The 12,149-nt window shown below is 37.9% G+C and overlaps 1 protein-coding gene across 4 annotated transcripts in view; it reads left to right on the forward strand.

Annotated features, from left to right (window-relative positions):
• Positions 1 to 12,149, forward strand: part of ZDHHC17 (zinc finger DHHC-type palmitoyltransferase 17) — an 89,621-nt gene that overhangs the window by 31,967 nt on the left and 45,505 nt on the right. For 3 of the 4 annotated variants that reach the window (XM_003832880.7, XM_034936262.2, XM_034936261.3), the window contains exons 2-3: positions 1,441 to 1,544; positions 9,308 to 9,430. In XM_003832880.7, the coding sequence (XP_003832928.1) occupies positions 1,441 to 1,544; positions 9,308 to 9,430 (227 nt within the window). The remainder of the gene's footprint in view (positions 1 to 1,440; positions 1,545 to 9,307; positions 9,431 to 12,149) is intronic. The other variant, XM_008958352.5, reaches the window with a different exon arrangement.

Raw genomic sequence — 12,149 nt, forward strand, 5'->3', positions numbered from 1 at the left:
TAAGCAGAATTTGCTTGTGTAAAACTTTTAAATTCCTTTTCATTGAAAATATTCAGATTGATAGTCTTCTAAATTTATGGTTCAAACAAATTAGTTTTAGAACTTCCCACAAAATTTGAATGGCTAGAGTAAGCTAAATAGCTTTTTCCTCTAGTAAAATACTCTCAACTTGGTATGATTAAGTATCAGTGGTAGGTGGTTTATCAGAGGCAAGAGAGCATATATTGTTCTAAGAATTTCTTTCCAAATCTTTTATGATTTATCCTTTTATTTATATTTACACATATGTTTGTCAAAAATATCAGAAACACAGTATTTTCAACAGATGTTATTGGAACTGAACAAACTCAGTTTTTCGGTTTTTATATAAAAGAAACAATTGTATTTTAGTGCTATGTTATATTGAGGAAATTGACTATATATACCAAATTTTATATTTTTTATAGAAAATTACAGCATGTAAACTTTGAATAGATGTAATATTCTTTGAAACTCATTTAAATTTTTATGTAAATTAAATTTTATATATATGGATTTTTATATAAAATCTTTTTTAAAGGATATTAACATTTTTAGGCCTATTCAAGCAGATTTACCTTTTATCAGCACTGCTGTATTCCTTATTCATCTAATGGTAGCTCAGAGCATGAAGAAGTTTAGGAAAGGTGATATCTGAGAATAATAGAAAAATAATATCCATAGGTTCCTTCCTTTAGGGCCTTAGAGTTTATCTGAGGAATAGAGTAGTGCATGTGATGAAGGTTTTAAAGTAGAGTGTTAGAGCTGTGGGTCGTACTAGAATAATAGAAAAATTGGTCAGAGAGAATGAGTTGATCTGATGATGAGGTAAGAGAGTTCTGTGGAGCTGAAGATTAGTTTCAGTTGCTAAGTTGTTACTTGTTTCTAATCTTACAGATTGTTTTAGCTTGAGAATGTGTAAAATGGGTAGATCTCTTTGAACAAGCTTTTTCCCTAAAGAGTGTAGACTTGGCCGGGCATGGTGGCTTATGCCTGTAATCTCAGCACTTTGGGAGGCTGAGGCGGGCGGATCACGAGGTCAGGAGATGGAGACCATCCTGGCTAACATGGTGAAACCCCGTCTCAGCTAAAAATGCAAAAAATTAGCTGGGCGTGGTGGCACGTGCCTATAGTCTCAGCTACTCAGGAGGCTAGACAGGAGAATCACTTAAACCTGGGAGGCAGAGGTTGTAGGGAGCCGAGATCGCGTCACTGCACTCCAGCCTGGGTGACAGAGTGAGACTCCATCTCAAAAAAATAAATAAATAAAATAAAAGAGTATAGACTTTAGAATAAGGTAAATTTAATTATTTCAGTAATTAGCATTTCTCAAACAACACAAAAGCACTACTATAAAATATAGAAATATTTTCTGTACCTCTTTTTTCAATTCTTGCCTGTGTGTGATTTTCTTTTTAACAGGAAATCAAACCCCAAAGCCATTATAACCATGGATATGGTGAACCTCTTGGACGGAAAACTCATATTGATGATTACAGCACATGGGACATAGTCAAGGCTACACAGTAAGGTTTTTGTTGTAGTTGTTTTCTTTGGCATGTGTATTTCAAGTGAAATATGAATCTGAATAACAGTCATATTACTTTGGGAAAAACATCAGTATATCTCAATTAAAAAATTAGTTTATGGGCCGGTTGCGGTGGCTCACACCTGTAATCTCAGTACTTTGCAAGGCCGAGGAGGGTGGATCACCTGAGGTCAGGAGTTTGAGACCAGCCTGGCTGACATGGTGAAACCCCGTCTCTACTAAAAATACAAAAAATTAGCCAGGCATGGTGGTGGATGCCCATAATCCCAGCTATTTGGGAGGCTGAGGGGGGAGAATTGCTTGAACCCAGGAGGCGGAGGTTGCAGTGAGCCGAGATTGCGCCACTGTGCTCCAGCCTAGGCAACAAGAGTGAAACTCTGACACACACACACACACACACACGAAAATTTAGTTTATTTCCCATTGGATAATTGAATATGTCTGTTTGCTTTTGGTACTTGCTGATCTTTCCAGAAGTATACTATTAGGCCCTGAGAATATTAAGGTTACTTATGGTGAGTTGGAAAACATTGTTGGAATTAAAGCACTTTAAATGGAAACCATCAGTGTGCATCCAATATTCTCCCGCCCGCAACCAGGTACACAGATTAGAAATAAAACGTAGTTAATGTCATATTTACTTATTTAACCCATGCTAAGGGAAATATCACAGTTTTCTAAAATATCGTCAAAATACCAGATTATCAGTCTTCGAGATAGGCAAAGGAAAAGGACAAATCTGACTTTTTATAATGCAAAGTATATGGAAGTTGAAATAACAACAGTTATTTTCATCTGCAAAGAGGAGAAACTAGTTCATAGATTCTTGAGCTTTAAGAATTGTCTGAAATTGGACAGATGTGGAAGTTCATGCCTGTAATCCTAAAACTTTGGGAGGCCAATGTGGGAACATCACTTGAGATCAGGAGTTTGAGACCAGCTTGGGCAATAGAATGAGACCCTGTCTCTGCAAAAAAAGAAAAAAAAAAAAAAAGTAGGGCATTGTATTACTCCGTTCTCTCACTGCTATAAAGAAATACCTGACACTGGATAATTTATGAAGAAAAGAGGTTTAATTGGCTTATGATTCTGCAGGCTGTACAGGAAGCATAGCGGCTTCTGCTTCTGAGGATTCTTCAGGAAACTTTACAATCATGGTGGGAGGTGAAGGGGAAGCAGGTACATCTTACCTGGCTGGAGCATGAGGAAGAGAGAGTGGGGAGGAGGTATTGCACATTTCCAAACAACCAAATCTCATGAGAACTCTATGACAAGAACAGTACCAAAGGGATGGTGCCAAACCATTCATCAAGGATCCACCCCCTTGATCCAGTCACCTCTCACCAGGCCCCATCTCCAACATTGGGCATTACAATTGAACATAAGATTTGGGTGTGGACACAGATCCAAACCATGTCAGGCGTGATGGCACACTCCTGTGGTCCCAGCTACTCGGAATGCTGAGGTGGGAGGACCGCTTGTGCCTGGGAATTCGAGGCTGCAGTGAGATATAGTCATGCCAATACACTCCAGCCTGGGCAAAGGAGTGAGACCCCATCTCAAAAAAAAACAAGCAAAAAAAGAATTCTCTGAAGTTCATTGCATCCCACAGAATTAATAGTCATATTTCCTTAGGGTGTGTATTTTTCTTGGTCTTTCTGATCATCTGCATATTTACTTTAAGAAGAAAGCATAAAGTGGTATCTGTTATGCCAGTAGGGCAACTAAGTAAAACAATATTTTTTATTTGTTTTGTGAAATTATGAAATAACTCTTTCTTAATATAAAGACTTGGTGTGCTTTTGGTCTCTTAATATCCATTCTGTAGAGTGCTGGAAACCTTAACACTACTCAGTGCAAACCAAATTTCAGAATAATGTGATCTTTATTACAACTTGCTGAGGACATGTGAATTACTTAACATTCTTACCTGGGCTCCAGGAAGAGCTTCAGACTTCCCTGAATGCCTTGGAATTATATACAGAATTTTGTGTGTTGGAGCATGTTTCTGGGTAGAGTCTGTGACTTTCATTGCATTTTTGAAGAGGTCTGTGATCACCAAAAAGATTAAAAATGATCTGAACAATTTGATTTTAAGGTGATCTCATCTTTTGCGTGAGCTTTGAGTGCAACAACATAGAGAAATCCAGTGACAGCTATAAAGATTGTGTTTCTGTTTTCTTTTGTAGGTTTGTTTGTTTTTAGGTTTAAATAGGCTATCTCATCTAAATACAGGTTGAGTATCCCTTATTCAAAATGCTTGGGACCAGAAGTGTTTTGGATTTTGGATTTTTTTGGATTTTGGAATATTTGCACATACACAATGAGAGATCTTTGGGGTGGGACTCAAGTCTAAACATGTTTATTTATGTTTCATATACACATAGCCCGAAGGTACTTTTATACAATGTTTTTTATGTTTTATGCACCTGTCACATGAGGTCATGTGTAGTATCTTCCATGTGTGGTATCATGTGCTCAAAAAGTTTAGGATTTTGGAATACTTCATGTTTTGGATTTTTGAATTAGAGATGCCCAACCTGTACATGGTTTTTATTAGAATGACACATGTAATCTTGTTTTTTCTACACATAAAGCAACAACAGAAACTAGACAGACAAAACCCCAAAGTTTGTGTCTTCAGAATGTAGTTTATTTTGTTCGTAGTCTTCCCTTTTCCACTTGATATTTGCTTAGGAATTGTTAATTATTTACAGTGGGAAGAAGAGGCACAGTACTACATTTTGATACATAAGTTCAATTCACTTTTAAAAATACATGAATCCAGGCTGGCCACGGTTTCCTTAAGTTCTGTGTTTCCTTACTTACGTCTAGTTCTTGCATCCATTATTGAGAGTTGTGGTATTGAAGTCTCTAGCTCTTACTGTAGAACTGTCTGTTTCTCTCTTCAGTTCTGTCAATTTTTGCTTCAAATATTTTGATGATGTTATTAGGTTAAATGTTCAATGCTTTTAATTTATAATTGTTGTATCTTCTTGCTACATTGAACCTTTTATTAATATGTAATGTCTTTGTCTTTTGTAACCATTCTTGATTTAAAGTTTATTGTCTGATATTAGTGTAGCCACTCTTGCTCTCCTCTGGTTACTATTTGCATGGAATTTCTTTTTTCATCCTTTAATTTCCCACTCATTTGCCTTTGGATCTAAAGTGTGTCTGTTGTAGATAGCGTATAGTTGGGTCTTTTTTACCCCAGTCTGTTCTGCCAAACTGTCTTTGGGTTGGAGAGTTTAATCTGTTTACATTTAAAGTAATTACTAATAAAGAGGGACTTCTGTCATTTTGCCATTTCTTTTTTTTTTTTTTTTTTTTTTAGACAGAGTCTTGCTCTATCGCCTAGGCTGGAGTGCCATGGCGCAATCTCAGCTCATTGCCATCTCCGCCTACTGAGTTCAAGCAATTCTCCTGCCTCAGCCTCCTAAGTAGCTGGGATTTCAGGCATGCACCACCACTCCCAGCTAATTTTTGTATTTTTAGTAGAGACGGGGTTTCACCATGTTGGTCAGGCTGGTCTCAAACTCCTGACCTCGTGATCCACCATCCTCGGCCTCCCAAAGTGCTGGGATTACAGGCGAGAGCCACCGCACCTGGCCAGCATTTGTTTTCTATATGCCATATAGCTTTTTTTCCCTCTCATTTCCTGCATTACTGTTTTTTTTGTGTGTTTAGTTCAATTTTTGTAGTGAAATGTTTAAGTTTCTCATTCCTTTCGTGTATGTCCTATAGCTACTTTTCTTTGCGGATACTATGGATATTACATTTAACATCCTAAAGTTGGGCCGGGCACGGTGGCTCACGCCTGTAATCCCAGCACTTTGGGAGGCCAGGGCGGGTGGATCACAAGGTCAGGAGATCGAGACCATCCTGGCTAACACGGTGAAACCCCGTCTCTACTGAAAATACAAAAAAATTAGCCAGGCGTGGTGGTGGGTGCCTGTAGTCCCAGCTACTCGGGAGGCTGAAGCAGGAGAATGGCGTGAACCTGGGAGGCGGAGCTTGCAGTGAGCAGAGATCGCGCCACTGTGCTCCAGCCTGGGCTACACAGCAAGACTCTGCCTCAAAAAAGAAAAAAAAAATCCTAAAGTTATAACACTAATTTGAATTTATGTTACTGAATTTATACAGATTAATGCCAATAACTTAATAAACTGTGCTCCTTTACAGCCTCATCTATACGCTTTTTAGTTGTTGATGTCACAGAACTGCATATGTATACATTGTATTTCCAACAGACATAAAGTAATAATTATTTTAAATGCATTGGTCTCTAAAATTATATAGAAACAATATGTAGACACACAGACCAAAATTAAAATAATACTAGTGTTTAATAATTTTTAAATTAATGTATTAGTCTCTTAAATCATGTAGAAAACAAAAAGCGGAGTTACAAATTATTGTTACGTCATACTAGGTTTTGTAATTGCCCATGTATTGACTTTTTATTGAGATCTTTATTTTTTCATATGCCTTTGAGTTACTGTCTAGTGTCCCTTAATTTCACCTGGCAGGTCTCCTTTGTTCAATTCTTGCAGGGCAGGTCCAGTGGTAACAGATTCTCTCAGCCATTATTTGGGAACATCTTAATTTCTTCCCCTCTTTTGAAGGACAATTTTGCTGAATATAGGATTTTTGGTTGGCATTGGTTTTCTTTTAGCGCTTTGGATATGTCAGCCTGTTACCTTCTGGCCTCCAAAGTTTCTGATGAGAAATCTTCTGATAATCTTATTGAGGATCCTTGTATGTGACCAGTTGCCTCTCTCTCGTTCCTTTCAAGGTTCTCTCTTTGTCTTTGTCTTTCAAAAGTTTGATTATAATATGTCTCAGTGTGGGTGTCTTGGAGTTCCTTTTACGTTGACTTCATTGATGTTTATATTCAAATTTAGGAAGTTTTCAGCTATTATTTTTTCAAATATTCTCTCTGTCCCTTTCTCTCTCTCTCTTTTTCTGGAACTTCCACAATGTGTGTGTTGTTCTACTTAATGGTGTCCCACAGGTCCCTTAGACTGTCTTCACTTTCCTTCGGTCTTTTTTCTTTCTGCTCCTCACACTTGATAGTAATTGCTATTGCTCTGTCTTCATGTTTGCTGATTCCTTCTTCTGTCTTTGAAGACATTTTTGTCTCATTTCTGTCTTTGAATCCATATAATGACTTCAGTTATTGTACGTTTTAGTTCTAGAATTTCTTTCTGGTTTCTTTTTAGGTATTTTATCTTTTTATGAGTACAGGTGCTATGAGCTTACATTGATTTGAGTTTTCCACCACTGCAAAAGTGGTGCATATTCAGTAGAAATCATGCTTCAAGTATGACCCATACAGCCGTTCTTTTTTTTGTTTTGTTTTTACTTTCAGTACAGTATTCAATAAATTACATGAGGCCAGGCACAGTGGCTGACACCTGTAATCCCAGCTCTTGGGAAGGCTGAGGTGGGCAGATCGCTTGAGCCCAGGAGTTCAAGACCAGCCTGAGCAATATGGTGAAACTCCATCTCTACTAAAAGTACAAAAAAAGAGCCAAGCATGGTGGTGCACACCTGTGGTCCCAGCTACTAGGGAGGCTGAGGTGGGAGGATTGCTTGAGCCCTGGGGGCGGAGATTGCAGGAAGCTATGATTGTGCCACTGCACTCCAGCCTCAGTGACAGACTGAGACCCTGTCTCAGAAAAAAAAAATTACATGAGATATTTATTATAAAATAGGCTTTGTCTTAGATGATTTTGTTCAGAGTCTGTCATTGTCCTTTCCCGCATTGTGGAGGTCACATCCCAGAGCAATCCCCTCGTTCTCTATAGGGAATATGAATCATTCCTCTTGCCTCTCTAGGCAAGGGGCAGAGTTCAGTAAGCCTGTGGGAGAATTCTCGACTTATACCCACATCATAAACGTCATCTGCTGAGGCAATGGTAATTACTCAGCTCTCCATATACCCTGGGCTGACGTCTGGTGGTATTGTGGGAGAAGGAACCTCTGTAACTTGTTACCATCCAGTTGGACCGGGACTTGTGCTTTAGTCCAATTGGCCATTCCCTTCACCCTGGTATTCCATAAGATAACCATAAATACAGATGGCCACCAAAACCGGAGAGATTTGACAAATTCTTTTAATCCCGTTATATATATGTTGACTTGATAGGAGTCCCTAGGGGGTGCATGATGAATTTAAGGCCCGAAACCAAATAGCTGCTGGGTTTGAATCAGCACTCTTCTGGTGGTCAACTATTAGTGAGAATGTGAATTGGATTAACTCCATCTATTATAATCCACAGATTCATCAGTTATACTTGGGATGCCCTCAAAGGGGTGACTAGCTAGTTAAATGTCATCAGCCAAATGGCCTGGAAAAACCAGCTTGCACTAGACATGATACTAGCAGAAAAAAGGGGCATATGTGTGATGCTGGGTGGGAAATGTACTTTTATTCCCAACAATACTCTCCCAGATAGGATCATCACAAAAGCTTTACAAGGTTTGACAACTCTAGCTAGTGAGCTGGCAGAGAATGCTGGAATTGATGACCCATTTACAGGTTGGCTAAAAGGTTGGTTTGGAAAATGGAAAGGCATGGTAGCTTCAGTCCTTACATCTCTCATAATTGTGGCAGAAGTCTTACCAGCAGTGGGATGTTGTATTATCCTTTGTGTGAGGGGACTAGCACAGAGATTAATTAAGACAGCTATTAATAAACAAATGCCCGTGACTTACCAGCAAAATAACCTGCTACTATTAAAAACCAAATTAGACTCACTCTCCTGTGAGGAAGATAGTAAATGACTTCTAGAGTGATTCAAGGACCAAAAGGGTTCAAATGAAAATGAAACTAAAAGAAGTAAATAGAAAAGAGAAGGGAATTTGTGAGAAAACATTTTAAATGGTCCATTTTCAAGGCATGATAAACCTAAGCACTGGCAGCCAGCCTGCGAATGTAACAAATTACATGGCTCATGCACCTAGTGGGTCACAATAAGTGAACAGAATGTAGAGGAGGGGTCAGCCCATAAAAGGGAAGAAAGTTTCATTATTGTGAAATCAAAACTTAAGTGTGGAAAAGGACGGGGTAAGGGGGATAATAAAACTTAGGCGGCGTCTGGGAAGATTGCAACCCCATAGTACTCGACCAGTGAGGAACTGGGGGAGGGACTTGTGTGCTAGGAGATAAATTGCCTGCTGTAGCTGCCCTGGGTGTGTCTGCCTACCAGACACCTGATATTACAAGACTGCTATTAAAAGTCTCACTTTCGCCTTTCCTCGTGCCTCTTGGTCCATTCTTTGGGTTTGGACTGATGAGTGTGTTTCTCACACTGGGGCTTATATAACATCCTTTCTTCTTGATACTCTTCTAAATCATTTATATGCATCTTGTTACTGATTTTTATATATTTAATATTTTTTAATATGTGTGTATTTTTTACAGTCTGCCTTAAGAGTTTGGTGGGATAAGTGGTAATAAAGAAAGCAACTGATTGAAATTTTATTTCTGATGTACTTTTTTCTTTCATATAGTGAGATTTTACATTCTTATAAGTGAGACATTTTAGAACTGTAAAATGGATTAGTAAAAGTTTTTGGAATGTTGACATTTTAAAAGTAATATTCTATGTTGAGAAATACATTTTAATTTCCTAGTATCAAAATGAGGAATTATTTTCATCTCAAAATGTTATTTTTAGCTTTACATTTCTTGTTAAATAATAACAATGCCATATTTTCTTTCTTTTCTAGATATGGAATATATGAACGCTGTCGAGAATTGGTGGAAGCAGGTTATGATGTACGGCAACCGGACAAAGAAAACGTTACCCTCCTCCATTGGGCTGCCATCAATAACAGAATAGATTTAGTCAAGTATGTATTTTCTCTATTTTTAATTGTTAGAACTTGACTTTTTATGGTTATAAAATTAATAGAAGTAATTGTTATAAAAACTAATACTTTCTAAAATTCATGGCTTTTAGAAGATAGATTCTGTGTACCTTGTTTTTCTGAAAAAGAAAAATTGCTTTTAACTTATATTGAATGCTTATATTAGCCAAGTACTGTACTGAGTACTTTTCCATATATGTTTTCTTTACTTCTTAATTCTTAATATAACCGTATATGAAATATAACAATTGTTACTGTCCTACTGCTGGCAAAACTGAAGCACAGACAGTTTAAATATACTACCCAGTGACCCACAGCTAATAAAGGTTGGAGTCAGGACCTGAACTCAGGCAGTCTGACTTGGTGTTCACATTCCAAATGTGGATTCTGTGGAGAAAACAGCAAAAGGAAAGTTGAAATGATAATAGGTAATAATAACCTGATTTAACTGTTCACACCAGCATAAGTGATGAATACTTTGCATACTAAGTGTAAAATGATTTTTATCCATCACTGTTAATGTTTGTTTAGTATTAATAAGAAATAGATAATCAAGAGTCAGGATGATAGGAAATCTCAGCAAATCTTGTTTAGTAGTCTTTTGACACTTTGGACACAAAATATTTACAGAAAGACATGAAATTTTGTTGTTGAGATGGGTTCTTACTCTCTCACTCAGGTTGGAGTGTAGTGGTGCAATCTTGGCACACTGCAGCCTCGCCTCCCAGGCTCAAGCGATCTTCCCACCTCATACTCCCGAGTAGCTTGGAGCACAGGCGAATACCACCACACCCAACTAATTTGTGTTTTTTTGTTTTTGTTTTTGTTTTTTTTGAGATGGGGTTTTGTTCTCGTTGCCCAGGCTGGAGTGTAATGGCTCAATCTTGGCTCACCGCAACCTCTGCCTCCTGGGTTCAAGCAATTCTCCTGCCTCAGCCTCCCGAGTAGTTGGGATTATAGGCGGGTGCCAATAGTAAATGACTTATAGAGTGATTCAAGGACCAGAGGGTTTAAATGAAAATGAAATATAGGCCTGCGCCTATATAAATATAGGCATATGCCACCATGCCCAGCTAATTTTTTTTATGTTTTTAGTAGAGATGGGGTTTCTCCATGCTCATCAGGCTGGTCTCGAACTCCCACCCTCAGGTGATCCACCCGCCTCGGCTTCCCAAAGTGCTGGGATTACAGGCGTGAGCCACTGTGCCTGGCCCGAATTTTTTGTATTTTTGGTAGAGACAGGGTTTCGCCGTGTTTCCCAGGCTGGTCTCAAACTCCTGAGCACAGGCAGTTCAACTACCCTGGCCTCCCAAAATGCTGGAATTACAGGCATTTGCCTCTGCGCCTAGCCAACACAAATGTAAAATGAACTAAATGAACTACTTGCTATATTAAGTGCAACACACAGAGTGTAGAGACAAATTGGATATTAATGCCAGGTAAGAGAATTCACCCTGAATTGCTACATTTTCAGTGCAGTGTCTCACTGTTCTCTAATTTAATTCCTGAGTCTCAAACTTTGAGGGTAAAGGTGCACTAAACGTACCTCTTGGCAAATGCAGAATGGTTGTGTGTTAAAATCAACATGGGACTGACACTGAAGTCAGAAATTGCCATCATATAATGAAGTTTAGGGACACAAGAATGAATCTGGACTTTAAGAGTTTGAATTTTAACTATAATTCTATTAAAAACTTGAGTAGCAGCATCTTAAGATTTAACATTATGGTGTACAAAGAAAGCGTTCGAGCACTGTCAGCTGCGTGATTGCTTCCATGTCAGTAAAACACTTATTTGTGATGCTAAGTAACTACTGACTTTCAGCGGGAATATATGCTAGAAAACACAATTTTTCTGCAATGTATTTATATTGACTTTCAACCATTGTTTCTGTTTACAGCCCAGGTACTTACTAATATTTGTTGGTATCAGTTGTTCATTGATGGTCCCTTCTGAAAACCTAGGATCATTAGTACCTGCCAGAACATTGTTTGATAAAACCTTCTTAACAGTATATTGAGCAAAGAGGCTCAAGATTAAGAATTGTGCAATCTCAGAAGTTTGTAGTTTTGAGCTAAGGTCTTATAGCTACACGAAATAACATGTTATAAAAATATAATACTGAGAAGTTTACAATGAAAAGTAATAGAAGTTATTCTTTTTTTAGGATGCAGAAAAGTTCCCTCTCCTTGTGAAGAAAAAAAAGTTGTGCCTTAGAATCAGTTTGGAAATTGCTCACTGACATGGACCTAGTGATGATTTAAATTCTGCCGTATGTCAGTAAAAATGAATCTCAGGAACAGTTGACTATAGAGAAGGGGATGAAATTGCTTTAGAAAAATTCTAGTTACGATTTTTAATAAAATATCATTTCCTACGAGAGTGGTTATTTTGGCTGAGCTTTGGGTTCTAGCCTACCCATTCTCAAAGAACATTTTCAGCATTATATATAATGTTTACCAAGTATCTTTAAAATGGATTCAGGAATAATTAAATGTTTGCGTTATTAATAGTTTAATATTCTGGAAATACTTTGTTAGATTACTTTGAACCATTTTGCATGATAGAGTGGAATTGGGCCCTTCATTGCATAATGCTTTAAAAGCACCAATTTAAACAAATACTTATTTGCAGCCACAAATTTCTGAATTAAACACATAAGCATGAATAATCACAGGTTAAAAGCTATGTACATTAAGAG

This window comes from Pan paniscus, chromosome 10, assembly GCF_029289425.2.
Source record: "Pan paniscus chromosome 10, NHGRI_mPanPan1-v2.0_pri, whole genome shotgun sequence".
Taxonomy (NCBI): Eukaryota; Metazoa; Chordata; class Mammalia; order Primates; family Hominidae; genus Pan; species Pan paniscus.